Below are 15,343 nucleotides of genomic sequence, written 5' to 3' on the forward strand. Positions count from 1 at the left end.
AGGGAGCAAAGCCGGCAAGTTCTAATATTCTCTGTAGTACTGATCACACTAAGTGTTCATTTTAATGGAACGTTGAAGCAGCTCCAATGTTCTCTCTTTCCGCATTAGGAGAAGCTGGGAAGGACATGAGTTGCGTCTTTAAGCTGTGAAGAGTACTGACATATATATTAATTTCACCATTAGAAACCTGAGCTTTGCTTACATTTTCTCTTGCCTCCTTCACGCATGCACTGGCACATGCTGCACCTCACTCAGCCCACTGTTTCCTCTGCAGAACCAGGGTGATGATTCCAGAACCACCCAAGACAGCATATGCCGTTAGAAATGCTGCCTGAAGTCCTCCCAGGACAAAATTTTCTCTATCTTTTTCATCAGAATGATTAAATATTATAAGGGACACAGGTTTAAAAACAATGAGATTGTGACTTGAACATTAGTGGCTCACGCCTGTAAACCTAGCTGAGATCTGAGGATCATGGTTCAAATTTAGGCTGGGCAGTTAAGTTCATGAGACTCTTATCGCTATCCAACCACCAAAAAGTCAGAAGTAGAACTGTGGCTCAAGTGAAAAGAGTGCTAGCTAGCCTTGAGCAAAAAAAACTCAGGGACAGTGCTCAGGTCCTGAGTTTAAGCCCAAGATTGGAACCAAAATAAATAAAGGAATTGAATTCCATCAAAAAACCAATGACATATTTAAAAACTTTTATATAAGAGCATGATTAAAATAATATACATTCACTAATAAAACCATGCAAACCACATGAAAAATTTGCAGGAGCAAATAAAACGAGTGCTCACAATCCAGGCGTTATTAGTGTAGATCCTTTAAAGTTGACTTTCTAGGCATGCACACCTTTTCTTGCTAATTATCTAGGCACTAGTATTCATTTCACACACTATAGATGGTGGTATGGTTACAGGCCTCTTTCCAAAGTTTTTATTATAGCACAACAAACTGCCAGTTTAAATGTTCTTTGAAACTGTGATTCTGGATAGCTGTATATTTCATTTCTGAGTGTCCTTAATTTTCCCCACCCTTTTTGTTATTATTGACTGCTGACACCATTCTCGGTAAGTGACTAAGGTAAATGCATTTAAACCCATAGCTGGGTTGTCTAAGGCTCAACAAGTGTTTCCAAATTGTCTTTGCTGCATTCTTTGGCCTGTGCCTACCCCCAGACCGCTTTCTCTCCTTTGTCCCTCTTCTTCTACATTCTTCTTCTGCCTCTGCTGGGGCCTGTGGCTCTTGAGGAGCAGATTGTGTTCTGTGTTGGTGGAGGATGGGGCAAGATCTCCGCAGGCACAAGCTGCTCTTGAAAAATGATAAGAATGAGCAGGAAATTCCCACTTTCCGGTTACTTACCATATGCAGAAACAATTGAGCCTTTCACTGGAATGGAATGCAGTTGGTTATATTATGTTGAGGTTTGAAGAAATCAAGACTTCTTGCTCTTTATAAGTGTTCACACGTTTCATAGGTTTCAGAGAAAAGTCCCATTTGTGCCGGTAAGTTTGTGCTTAACTTGTAAAACTTGACTAGTGATTCTAGAAGTTACATCCAGAAGCCAGTTTGGTAGGATGGAGTCCTAAGGGCACTGTGGCCTCATGTTACCCCGTGATACTAAGAGATAACAGCATGGCTCATGATCACTGGGCACTCCTGGACGGCTGATGTTTACGAAGGACTCCCCCGTCCCCATACACTGTGATCTACATACAAATTTCCGAACTCTGCCAGCACGCTAAGAGGGGTGGACGCTGTGTGGTAGGTCTGGGGATTTAAGAAAATAACTTGACAGAGGGCTGGTTTATCACTGTTTCCCTGGTGCCTACATCAGTGAGGCTCAGTTAATCCTGCTGAATTTGTAGAGGAACTAGAACTCTGGCTCAAGTGATGGAGGGCCAGACTTAACCAAAAATTCTAAATGAGAGTGTGAGGCCCTGAGCTTAAACCCCAGTACTGGTGTGCACACGTGTGCACGCGCGTACACACACACACACACACACACACACACACACACACACCCCAAAATAATGTGTAGAAATTCCCACAACCAGAGAGCAGTGCAGAAACATTTTAACCTAGAGACCCCTCAACTCCACAGAGTAAGTGGAAGGTAAATGTTCCAGATGACTTATATTCTCTGTACGCTTTAAATACCTAATTGTACTAGGAATGATGATAGTAGGTGTGATTAATTTGTTGCAAGGGAATAATGACAAGAAGGGCACTGTGTACAGTCTTGTATATTTCCAGTCTGAAGTTGGTGGAGTGCACAGTTACAGAACCATCTGGGAGGAAGGACTAACTACCTGTGCCGATTATTGATGGACGTTCTGACCAAGCCAATCCAATGTTCTACAAAATGAGGCCAGCCTGGTTGGGAAGCACAGGGTAACTCCATTTCAGGAGGCAAGTGTTTAAAGACTAGCTCTGTCTTTATTGGTTTTTTTCAATAACGTATTAAAATTTTTAACCCTCTCAGGACAAAAGATGACTTTGAAATACTCTATTTCTCTCATATAAGTTAACAAATGGATAATTTTATGAACATGAAATGTGGGCCTCCTGGGAATTTTAAACTTTCATTACTTGACATAGCAGCAAAATTGGATAGACACATCTAATAGATCCAATGACCAATTGGTAAAGTAACAGTGAAAGCAAGCTGAACTCCTAAATTGTTACTTTAATACAGTGATCTCCTGTGACAATCTTGATAAATCTCCAAATTCAGCCCTTACAGCAAAAGCTGTAAGGACTACAAGGCCTTGGGGCTGAGACTGAAAGGGTGGGATATAGTAGGGAGTAGGCAATGAGCCAAGCAGACACTATAGGGTTTGCTCTACAGATAGAGCACTCTCTCCCATTCTCTCTCCTCTCCTCCTCCTCCTCCTCCTCTTCCTTTCCTCCTCCTCCTCCTCCTCCTCCTCCTCCTCCTCCTCCTCCTCCTCCTTCTTCTTCTTCTTCTTCTTCTTCTTCTTCTTCTTCTTCTTCTTCTTCTCTCTCTCTCTTTCTCTCTCTCTTTCTCTTTCTCTCTCTCTCTCTCTCTCTCTCTCTCTCTCTCTCTCTCTCTCTCTCTCTCTCTCTCTCTCTCTCTCTCTCTCTCTCTCTCTCCTATCTTCCTATGGCTATTAAAAATGTTGACAAAACAATTGCTACCAAAAGAATTGTTGGACTCTTGAATGAAAAAGAGGCAGAGTGCTGCCCAATCCACATAAGAGTTCTGTGGACCATTTCTGCTTCCTGGCATTAACCAAACAGGGATTTCCTCAGAACACTATTGCAAGGCACATAACTGACCTCTCATGAAAATGCACTTTTGGGGCCAGGAACATGGCCCAGTGGTAGAGTGCTCACTTAGTATGCACAAAACCCTGGGTTCAATTCCCCAGTACTACATACACAGAATTCAGAATTCAAGCCCCAGGACTAGCAAAAAAAGGAAGGAAGGAAGGAAGGAAGGAAGGAAGGAAGGAAGGAAGGAAGGAAGGAAGGAAGGGAGGAAGGAAGGAAGGAAGGAAGGGAGAAAGAAAATGCACTCTCTTTGGAGCTAGATCTCCAATGAAATCTACTGTAATTCCCTCCTTTCCACTCATGTGAGCACTAGTATTCTTTGGAGAGGGCTTGCCAACCAGGGTTTTAAGATAAGATGGTGTCAGGTTTGCATATCATAACCCAGCTGATATTTTCCTGCATGCTCAATTAGGTTCAGCCTTCTTGGAAAACATAACTCTATCTGTAGGTGAACTCCTGAGGGGAGAGGGGGCAGTCTGTGGAGAAAGTTCAGAGACAGGTTAGGTCTTTGTATGGGCCTTTTATGGTCAGTGATATACCCAGGGCCTTCAGAAGTGACTCACCCCGTGTGTGGAACAGATTCGCTTGGGAAGCTGCACAGGGTCGCTCCACTTCCACATGGAGATCATAGCGCAACTCCATGCTGAAAGAAATAGATAAGGAGGGTGGGGTGGCTGGGAGGATACACCCTGAATTTTATGAAACGTGTAGAAGGTTCTCTACTCCAAGAATCATGGAGATCACAGAAAAAGGAGGAGGTGGATCATGATTTGATTCCTGCCTTTGGGGCCGATATTTAATTATTACAGATCACAGAGGGTTCATTGGAACAGATTACAGATCTTTCTACTGATGGACAAGGAGTGACCAAGGGCAGCTGTGACCCCCCCAGGAGCTCCAGTCCCTTCCATGACCCACATCTCCCCAACAGAAAGCATAAAGGCAGCACAGCCTCTGCTCCCTCCTGTACTAGGCTCCAATATTTCTTATGGCACCTGTTGCTATTGTGATAGATAAGGAAAGATGTCACCAGTTTGTTAGCAGATATGACTTCTATGAACTTTTGTCTTGTTTTATGAGTTTACATTTAAAAGAGTTAATGTTTGTACAGCTCATAAACTGGTACCTGCTTGTAGTAAATATTTAATAAATTCTAGTTATTGTGATTATTAATTTTAGTGATGTTCTTTATTTCAAACTAAGCCTGTCATTTAAGGGTGAGGGCAGTAGGAGCTGCTAAACCTTTGGCTATCCTTGCAGGAATCTCCTCCTTATATTCCATTTAAATCTTCTTATCAGACCAATCGGCGTCGCTCAGTCATCACACCATTTCCTGGGGAATCAAACCTCAGATTATATTGAGATTGGTAGGGATCTGTTTTGTTTTAATTTCTCTAATTTAAAATTCTGTGACCTTGGGCAAATCATTGGAACTTCCACTTAGTACACTGGTTTCTTTGTCTGCCAAAGGCTACAATCAGATCTGCTGGGGGAGATTGAGAGTTAGCTCTGACACAGTTACTGAGAGGGGCAGGGCCTGGTTTCAGTGCAGGCTCACTGGTGACCAGGGGCTGACCTTCCCTTCCCTTGCATTACCCAGGCAGTAACAGCTTCTCTAGTTTTTTCTCCCTAGTCGTCTTCACCTTCCAGAATCTTCTACAGATTTTGATGAGATCATCTGAAACACAGATCCTGTAAATGCAACACTGTTCTAATTTGCAATGCTTTCTTGCATAGGAGATGGGGTGTGGGAGACTTACTCTCTTTGGAAAAGTCTTTCTTCTTGTAAACTGATTTTAATACAGTATTCCTCATCATTTCTTCTCCGCTATGTCTTAAGCCTCTTCTCCCTTTATCTTTCCAAAGCTCTCATAAGACTTATAGCAACCTGAACCCAGAATAAACACCTTCTTTGGGCAGGTGGCGGGAAGAGGCCAGATGGGACAAGAGGGAGTGCCTTCTATCCTTCTTGATTTATGCATAGACTTTGCAATGACTGCTGTGTGGGAAGGAACATTCCAAGTACAAGAAGAATATCCGCTCCCCAGTCTCCTGCCTGGTCTGGTTGTGGTGGGACCAACAGAATCATATCTGGCTTGCCTGGCGCCATCTTTGTACAAGGCTGATTCAGGAAGTTGTTGCTTAAAGATAAGGGAAACCACAGTCAACACCCTTCCTCCATAATCTGATGGCGTCTCAGAACGGTGTCAGCCTACAGAAAGTTAAGAGGCTCTATAGCTATGTGTGTGGGAAAACCCAGGACCTCTACAAGCTTAGGTCAGTACTTCTGTCTTCATGGGAAAAGGACAGGTTTCATAAGCATGGATCTAGAGGTCCCTCTCAAAATGACAGGGGGATAACGAATTAACCTACTTACTCTGACCCAGGAAGCCAAGGAACAAAAGTATCACTTTAAAATGAAAATTTTTTTAAAAAAAATCAGCAGAGACATAAACAATACTAATAGATGCTTGAGAATTAACTGTAAAATGGCATAAGGGATTTTATGAGGTAATAGAAATATCTAAAATTGAAATATGATGCCAGTTGGATGACTGGTAAATTTCACTCATTAACTGCTTAAATTAGCGAACTTCATGGCTTGTAAAGTCTGCCTTAATAAAGTTGATTTTAAAAAAATGAGAGTATTCAGCTTGCCACTTCCTTCCTTAGTTATGCAGGACTGACTGTCCTCTAGGAGATCGCCTACCAGTCTTCTGAAGCCTTCCGTCTCTGGCAGCCTCTTTTCTCCTAGCCCTTTCCTCCACTTCCACTTCTCTCCACCCCCATTCCACCTGCAAACCAAATTGCTTCCAGTTCCCCAAACTCAGCTCTCTCTCCAGAGTTCTCATCCTTCATACCTACCAATTCCTCCTTAACAAGTGTGTGTGTGTGTGTGTGTGTGTGTGTAAAAGGATGTGGCTGGATTAGTAAAAACAGCTCACAGGAAGACAGAATTGACAGGCAGATCAGATTTACCCCCAGAACTTGGTTTCTCTTTATTCTTTTTCTGTTCTGCTTTAATCTGCTTTAATAAGAGCTACCCACACTGACTATTCTGTAAACAGAATATGTGTAAACAGAAGATTGGGATCCTTTCCTGCACCATTAGTAGCTTCCTGTCTGTGCCCCACTTTGGGGGGTAAAAATGCAAGAGGGAAAGTAACAAGTGGATTGAACTGGTTTGATCCTGATATCGGTGCCATGCTCAAGCAGAACAAGGAGACAAGATTGTGTCCCTTGGGGAGTTATTCTGTTCAGCACACTGATTAAAGAACCCTACACCTGGAACCTGACTGAGGAGTGCAAATAACTTCACAAGACCCTACCCTTACCCCATACCCATTGTTACCCCCTGAGGGTTACTGTGAAAATGCAGAAAACTTGGCAGAGTGGACAAAAGGCTCAACAAGTGGCCATGGGTTGGTGGGTTGGTGAGCGACAACTCTCCCCATAGCCATCATTAAGACAAAGGAACCCTTCGGGTAGTGACTGGCAGAAGCTCAGCTTTTGGGGTCTGATTCATTATCCCAAGACAAAGAAAACTTCTGCTGAGGCACAGTAACTGGTGGGAAGAGGCCTGATTTCCTAAGCAGGCTCCAAGAATGACAGAGTGCTTTCTGCTCACAGAACCTCATGAGAACAGACCAGATCCAGACCACATCGACGAATGCACAGGATTGGGTGTCCCTGGTCCAGAGCCATCGCTGACCATGGAACACTGCACTGGGCTGTCCATGGTAAAGCCAGGAGCTAGAGGGGACACAGAGATGAGAAAAGCACATACATTTTGCTGCAGAAGACATACATTCTTTTCTTTTATCTCTTATGTTGTCACTTTTTTCCTTTGTATTTTTCATGTATCTCGCTTAAAAACGATGCTACTGGATATTTATTCTGTCTTCTTTTTTGTTGACATCAGCAATCCCAAAGATGGGAAGGACAATGACATGGAAGAGGTCACACATACTAAGCTCACATGAAAGATTATAATAACAAGTATCAGTGACAGATGACAATAGAAACGCCCCATGAGACCAAAGAAAAGGCAAGCAAATATATGAATTTTGCTTTTGAAGCCCATCAAACAAAAATCTAAATGAAAAAAATTCAAATAAACATCTTTGTCAACTCATAATATATAAATGAAAAGCAAAAATAGCTTAAAGAAGACACAACAAGCATCTAATTGAAATAAGTAAGTCAATGTAGGACATAAAAGAGAACTCAGTCTAGAAACAGAAATCCTAAAAAAAAAAAAGTATCAAACTGAAACTTCAAAGCTTTTCTATGGTAAGCTTTTCCCTTTTCCATTTACATCAAAAGACATGAAAAATCCAGTTGAAAGCCCATCCAATACAGTAGATCAAATGCAAGACAGGGCTTCAGAGTTCAAAAAAGTAAGTAGATACAACTGGAAAATCAGAAGGCAAAGAGAATGAAAAAATAAGAAAGCCTACAAGAGCTACAGGACTCCACTAACACCAAAATTACAAATCTAGGCATAGCAGAGAGATAAGAGGTGATAGTTAAAGGGATGTGTCCCTTCAATTAGGTAATAGCACAAAGCTTCCCAGACAGTGAGAGATATACCCATCCACGCACAGAAGACCAGAAGAGGACCTCTGCATCACAGAGCTACAATACTAACAATGGAGAACATGGGAAGATATTGGAACCAGTAAGAAAGAAATACCAAGTCACCCATGCAGGTAACTCCAAAACACTAGTCAGTTTCTCAACAGGATCCTTAAAAGAAAGATCTGAAGTATTCAGAATGCTGAAAGTAAATAAGTTCCCATCTAGACGTAACAAAACAAAACAAAACAAGAAAACCCCCCAACCTTCTACAACAAAAGAACCAAAGCAATTTGTAACTATTAAACATTTGGAGTGTTCTCCAAATCAGAACTAAGATGCAACAAATGGGAAATCCAATGCTGCAATATGGCAGTCATTTTCTTCACTGCTTCCGGGTTTCCTTCTGCTCTCCAGGCTCATAGCCGGTGAGGAAACTACTTTTTTCTGGACAGGAGGGAATATCACTTCTGTATTTCAGATGGTTGCCTGGGTTTGAATCCCTGGCAATATCTAAACATTTCTATTGAGGGTTTCTGACAGAATCAAAGAAGTTGCAGGAACAGTATATGTCAAAGACTCCATGCGGTCCTTTGCCATGAGCTGCTCGTTCGTTTTTTCAGTTCATTTTTTTCCAAGTATTTAATACATTCAGGTAGTTTTAAATTCAGGCCATATAACAATATATGAGATGAAGGTCACTTGTCTTCCACTTCTTTATCTGCCAATTTCTTTTTCAGGCAACTGCAAGAGTTTCTGCAACTGAAAGTGTAGACACATTCTTTTCCATTTGTATTTTTCCCAATGTAGTCTTCCATTCTATGCAATATTTCACATATAGCTAACCAAAACTCTGTCCAAATCACCATCACCAGATAATTTTTGGTTGTTTGTTTTGTCTTTGTGCAGCTAGTGAGGCTTAATCTCGGGATCTGGGTGCTGTCTCTGAACTTTCTGCTCGAGGATAGCACTCTATCACTTGAGCCACAGTTCTACTTCTACCTTTTTTCGTGCTTAATTAGATAAGACTCTTGTCTTACCAACTTTCCTGCTTGGGCTGGCTTTGACCTGTGATTCCCCAGACCTCAGCCTTCTAGCTTGTAGCTAGAATACAGGCGTGAGCCACCCACCCCAACATTCACCACCACCACCATGAGCTTGCCATCGTTATCCAAATGAGGTTACATTAGCTAAATTTTACATCTTTGACTTTGTAACTGTCATTGAGCCTACACACACACACACACACACACACACACACACACACACACACACACACACTGCATATATATTGCCAAATTAGTTTTCACAGATGTTGGGTCAAATCCATCCCAACCAACAACATTCCTCAACTCACCTCTGACCTGAGACTCAGGAAACACCTAGCTGAGTCTGACCCCAAGACCAATGCTAAGCAACTACATAGGAAGGAGTGAGATGCCAGTGGCACTGGTTTTTAATGGAGAGAGGATTCTGGTACATGATACTGAACGTGCTATGAGAAATGACAGAGAGTTGGTTTATTCGGTAAGGAGGTGTTCCGAGGAGGCAGAAATCTCAAGCTGGGCTCCGATTGGCAAGCAGATGGGCAAGGAGAAGACAGGTACTCCAGATATAGCTGTAGTTGATTCCAAAGCTACAGATAAAGCAGCACTCAAGGTAAGGTTGAAGAGAAAAGGGCCTGCCAGAAAGAGAGATTTTAGGTGGCTGAAAACTCTTTTCGTTTGTCCTGTAAGAACTGAGCACTCAGATCACTTCCCAGCCTCCCTCTCTGCCTAGCTCTTCCTCTAGACCCAACCTATCAGAGTGTGGTACAGGTGCCAACTTCACCCCAAGAGACACTGGAGGCCCAAAACGCAGACCTCACAATAGTTTCCAGACAGACAGCTTGTGATGCAGTCAGTGCTCATGAGTGCCCTTTGAGATCCCATTAAACTATCTTGGGAACAAACTCCAAGTATCAACACCTCCTGTGCCAGAGTATGACCAGAGAGTTGGGGAAAGGCTGTCAGGGAATGGTGACATCAAGAGCTGGGTACCTGAAGGCCCAGGAAAGGACCACTACAGGGGGAATATCAAGTATGAATAGAAAATTGGACAGAAATTTCAGTGTCATCTGTTTGCCCTCATATGAAGAGCTCCCGTCTTGCCAAGATAACCTGTGTCTTGTGTCACCAATGAGGTGAGTGCAATCTGGGCTTCTGGTCCATGTAGGGCCATTCCATATGAGTTTCTCACTCCAAAATGGAAAAGTAGAAAGATTTTTGTCCAGAATTCTAAACTACCTACTCTCCTTTCTGCTTTCCAGGATATGGACTAATTTCTCCAGATCAGACCCACGCATTGCCTTTGGGAAATACTCCCCTTTGGAAAAAGAGATTCAAGTAAGTTTACACATACATAGGGCCCTCTGAAGCTTGCCAGTTAAACTAGAGGAAGCCCCAGGTTTAAATCCACCTTACAAAACAGTCTTAACAGTGAGCTCAAACTGGCCAATTCTAATGGTGGATTCCACACTCACACAGAAAAATATTCTCATTTAAAAGTTCTGGTTAGAATAAAGCATAAATGATAATGGGTGATACAATGACCTTGTTATTTTTTGAGCTATTCTTTTCTTGCACTTGTTACATTCACATGCATGGTCAGACAGTATGTCTGTCAGGTCAATAAAATTCAAGTTCATAGGAGATAAGACAGAAGTCAGGATTTGAACACAGGATTTTATGACTTTCAAGGTCTGTCCTCTTTCCCACTACCAGAGACTCAAACACTCTCAGCAAAGGAAAGAGAACAAGCCTGTAGCATAACTACCTGGCCCAGGGTAGTAAGATTTTTAACAATCTTGTTTGTTGTCAGCGTCTAGGCGGTGTTCACACAGTAGCCGCAAGAAGGCTTTTGGCTGGTAAAGAGTATGAAGAACGGAGCATAATGAAGAAAATGCAGTCCATATCTTCAGAGTTCAACCAAGTGACAGAATGTAAAGAACTCTCCTCTCCTTGCATTATGTGCAAACCTATAGAAAAAATATGGACAGCAAAGGTGATCATACCTGCAGAAGAATGTAAAATGCCTGAGCGAGAGAAAGCCAACGTCAGCAAGCACATAGAAAGGATGCAACTGGCACGGACCCAACAAAATGAGAAAGACAGGGTATACTTTGAAAAGTTCAGAAACTCTACAATTCCATCTGGAGCAGGCCTGGGCCTTCTGGCCTCCTCTTCCAGGGAAGAGGAGAATCACTACTACAAAGATTACTCTCATAATGCCAAGCAGGGGGAGAAGGAGCAGGCAGAATGCAAACCCGTAGAAAGAAGAGAAATAAAAGTAGATGTCACTTTTAAGTCAGAAGAACCAAAAAAGCGCATAAAATTCCATCGAAATGATTGCAAGCCATTCCTCAAAAAGAAAAAAGAACGGTGCATCACAGGCCAAACAAATCGAAATCTCTTCCCCTTAGCTGATTTCCCTGGAGATCTGCTGCTCATGCGGCAAGGTTTCATAGCTCAGGGATTCACCCCCGGACATGTCACCAAAACTTACCAACCGAGGTAAGAGAGTGCCTGCAAAGAACATTACATAAGAGTGCTTTGGATCCATATTAAAAAAGGGGAAAAAAAAGATTTGTTTCCTCCAAGTGTCTTGACCTTTATTTCTTTGGGGGCAGTGTGGCTCATTCTCCTTCCTCCTCTGTCTTCTTTGGGGGTTTAGCTTCCTCTGCTCTAGCTCCGGTGGTTTTCAGAGTGAGCCTTCATTGAAAAGGCTTCCTGGTTTCTGGCAACTCTTGGTTCTCAGCTCCCACTCTCACCAACAGCTCAGGCCTCCTCGATCTCACCTGTTCCCACTGAGAGTAGGCCTCTGTCTCCTCTTTCTCCTTGGATATAGTATCTATTATTAATTTCTATAAAACCAATCACCCCAAAGGAAGGGGCTTAAAAAAACAAACAAACAACAACAAAAAAAACCTTTACATGGGCTTGTGATTCTGCGGGTAGGAATTTAGGCAGGCCCAGTGCTGGGGCCTCCGCGGGTCTGCAGAGCTTCACATGCGCGAGCACCACCTGCAGGTCAGCTGGTATATCTTCCTGTGGGAGCCATTAGTCCTCTCCTGGTCAGTAGAGATGCCTGGACCACTCATTTCCTTTCTGCAGCCGGCTGGCCCAGGCTGGTTCACAGAAGGTAACAGAAAGCATTCAAGACTTGCTGAAACTGAGGCTCGGTGAGGTATGTCAGACACATAGGTGGACATCCTTCTGTCTTTCCACAATGTTACCATTTCTGGAATAACCATAAATTCACAAGACACATCCATCTCACTGGTGTGAATTTGTCAAATGCTGCTGGTTTTGCTTGCTAGCCATGAGCCAGAAAATGGCTTTTGTCTGGATCTTAATTACTAATGTTGCCTCTCCATCATGACTTCATAATAAGAAGGAAGATGCAGATAGCTAAGGAAGTGTTGAAGTGGCTTTAGGGCTCAAGTAAGTGTTGGCAGTGAGATCCTGACATGAGGGCTCTGATGTGGTGATGACAAGGGCTCTGAAACAGCTTGCTGTATGTCATCAAGAGCCTGGGCTGTGGCTGTGACAGACAGCTCTGGGTGAACCTCCTTCATTAAGGGACAAGCTGTGCAATCTCAGCTGCGTCCTAGACATGACTCAGCTGAAGATTCCTTAAATGAAGGTTAGGCCTACCTCACAGAGATGTTAGTGAATGAGATCATTCCAGGGAAATCAGGAGTGGATAGTGAAGCATGCAGTTTAATAAGAGCAAGGTGTGTAATACCTCACAGGCCTACGTCAAGATCACCTCTAGCAGTCATTGCTTTCAATATTCACAGTTACCTCTTAGTCAAAACCACCTCCATCCATCACATAAACTAAAGTAAGTTATTTCTCCAAGAACTCCCATAACTCACAACTCTACCCAATAGCCCATGTTGTCGTTTTTTTTAAGTCAAGTAAAATTATTATGAATTGTGCGTTTCTGAAATTCAAATCTTCAGTACCTCAAAATGTAAACTTCTTTTTTTGCCAGTCCTGGGCTTGAGTTCAGAGCCTGAGAAGTGTCCTTGAGTTTTCTCAAGTCTATAGCTCTACCACTTGAGCCTCAGCACCACTTCTGGCTTTTTTCTATATATGTGGTGCCGAGGAATCGAACCTGGGTCTTTGTGCCGCTAGGCAAGCACTCTACCACTAGGCCAAACTCCCAGCCCTCTTTTTTTCTTTTTGAAATAAGACTCATATAAGGGCACTGAAGTTAAAACCAGGTTGTGACAATGAACCCAAATTATATATTGTGGCCCCCAAAATATTTACCATTGTAACAAAGGATTTCTTCCCATGTGTAGTCAACTTGAAAGTAGGCAGATTGAGTTATATTGATTTTGTGTAGAAATATAGATATAAAGCTAACTGTTGGGGTGTTCACCTGAGCCATTACCGCTCTTTAGAATAGCATTACTGTTCTAGATGCAATCGTACTGCATTATATGGGCCACCTATCTGTTGGGCCAGCCATGTCAGACAAGAGCTGTTATGTAGGTTCACTGAAACACTGAACTTGCATCTCATTGAGAAGAGATGCTTCCCAAAGGTGCCACAGATGTGTTCCTGTAGAAAGAGGCTGGACATGAGCTGAAGAACATTTGGTTTTTTAAAATTAATTAATTAATTAATGTGGGTCATGGGGCTTGAACTCTGGGGCCTGCGTGCTGTCCCTGAGCTCTTCAGCTCAGGGCTCTGCCCTATCCCTGGGCCTGGGCATTGTCCCTGAGCTCTTCAGCACAAGGCTACCGCCCTATCCTGGAGCCACAGCTTCACTTCCATTTTCTAGTGGTTAATTGGAGATAAGAGTCTCAAGTTCTTTAGTGCCCAGGCTGGCTCTGAACTGCAATCCTCAGATCTCAGCCTCCTCAGCCACCTTGCTGGCTCTGAAGAACAATTGTTAAAAGCCATCCATTTCTAAGTAGAATGTTTGAATATTAGACATCTAAGACATTTCAATTCTGTGCTCAAAGAAGTAAAAAACAAAGTGCATTCAATTGTTTTTCTTCTCCATAAATATTGAAGAAAATTTTCTTTTTACATAGTAGAAACTTAATACACTGTAGCCAATAAGTATCATAAGCAAAGCAGAAGTGAAGATTTTAATGGAAGGTTGACTACATATATAATCATGAACACTGGCTTGACGAGACTGTTCCACTTCCTAATCTGTACATTTAAGAGATAAACACTAACAATGTACACATTTTAAATATCTGTCCCTTTTCAGAGCCGTTTTAAAGAACTCAGACATGCATACCGTGTGATTTGTTTTTGTTTTGGTGTGTGTGTGTGTGTGTGTGTGTGTGTGTGTGTGTGTGTGTGTGTGTGTGTGTTACTAAGGATGAAATTCCAGGCACGGTACATGCTAAGAGCTTCATGATAACTTTCTGTGAAGCCCTTGGCTCTGACTTGGTGATAGTAAGACTTCCAAATCAAGGAACCAAATTCTGACTTAGCTAAAGGACTATTTTTATTTGAGTGGATGAGAGCAACAAGTGGGAAGCTCTAGTCACAGGACTGGTGACTATCTGGAGGTCAGGAGAGTGAAGCTTTCCTGGAAGGTTTTCCAGGGAGGAGGGCAGAGGCTGAAGAACTGAGGTGAGGAAAGGGTGAGCAGGTTGTGTCCTCAGATGTTTTCAGGAATGTGCTTCCCCACAGTCAGCTGATTTCTAGAAGAATTTTCATGGGCATTCCTCCACTTATTGGTGTTGCTCTGAGATGTGAAGCAGGATTCAGGAATCCACAGGGAGGGAGGCAGCCTCACTAAAGCTTAGTTAGGCCAGTTCATTCTGGGAACCTAAAATGCTGATCATTTAAGAGGAAAAAAACAGAGGTGGTGTGTTTGAGACTATGTCTAGGTTGCTGTAGAAAAAAACCAGGAAGAGTGGGGAGTAAACATCTTGGTCTTCTAGAAGCCACAGGGAAGCCTGGCTTTTCATGATGAGCCATTCCTTGGAACACAAATGAAGGGTAGATTTCCTTCCCCCTCCGGTCCCTCAACATTAACAGGGCTCAGGGAAGGGGTTCAGTATTGTCAATACGACTGTGTCTACCATAGAGGTGTTCTAGGATCAATCATACTCTATTTTGCACAGAACTCATCATAAGAAAAATAAACATGGTAAAGTCAACTCTATTGCAAGGCGACTTCTTGCCTCCAGTCACGTCTTTGTGCTGTCCTTGTCCCTATGGTGATGGCACTCTCATTTCGCTTTCTCGTGATGGAGCTGCCGTCAGCTTTGCAGAAGACTCGGTGCATTCAGAGGAGGCTCTGCCTTCCTATAACACAGATTATGAAGAGGCACCGCATCCTTCCCTGCATTCCAACTTCTGATGCTAGATAGGGGCGTGCAGGGGCTGAGGGACTCGCCAGGTGGAGGGTAGAGGGCATTGGAATGGACCTTGAAAACTACAAAGG

General features: G+C 42.9%; 2 protein-coding genes across 2 annotated transcripts in view; one reads left to right on the plus strand and one right to left on the minus strand.

Moving 5' to 3' along the window:
• Positions 1-15,343, minus strand: part of LOC150053734 (scavenger receptor cysteine-rich domain-containing protein DMBT1-like) — a 160,458-nt gene that overhangs the window by 72,748 nt on the left and 72,367 nt on the right. The gene's annotated exons all lie outside the window — the stretch shown is intronic.
• C15H10orf120 (chromosome 15 C10orf120 homolog) lies at positions 9,812-11,497 on the plus strand. Its single transcript, XM_090345686.1, has 3 exons — positions 9,812-10,058; positions 10,185-10,260; positions 10,736-11,497. Exons 1-3 carry the CDS (start codon positions 9,859-9,861, stop codon positions 11,429-11,431), a joined length of 972 nt encoding a protein of 323 aa, XP_090201812.1. The 5' UTR covers positions 9,812-9,858; the 3' UTR covers positions 11,432-11,497.

Source organism: Megascapheus bottae, chromosome 15 (assembly GCF_031878675.1).
Source record: "Megascapheus bottae isolate mThoBot1 chromosome 15, mThoBot2.hap1, whole genome shotgun sequence".
NCBI classification, from domain to species: Eukaryota; Metazoa; Chordata; class Mammalia; order Rodentia; family Geomyidae; genus Megascapheus; species Megascapheus bottae.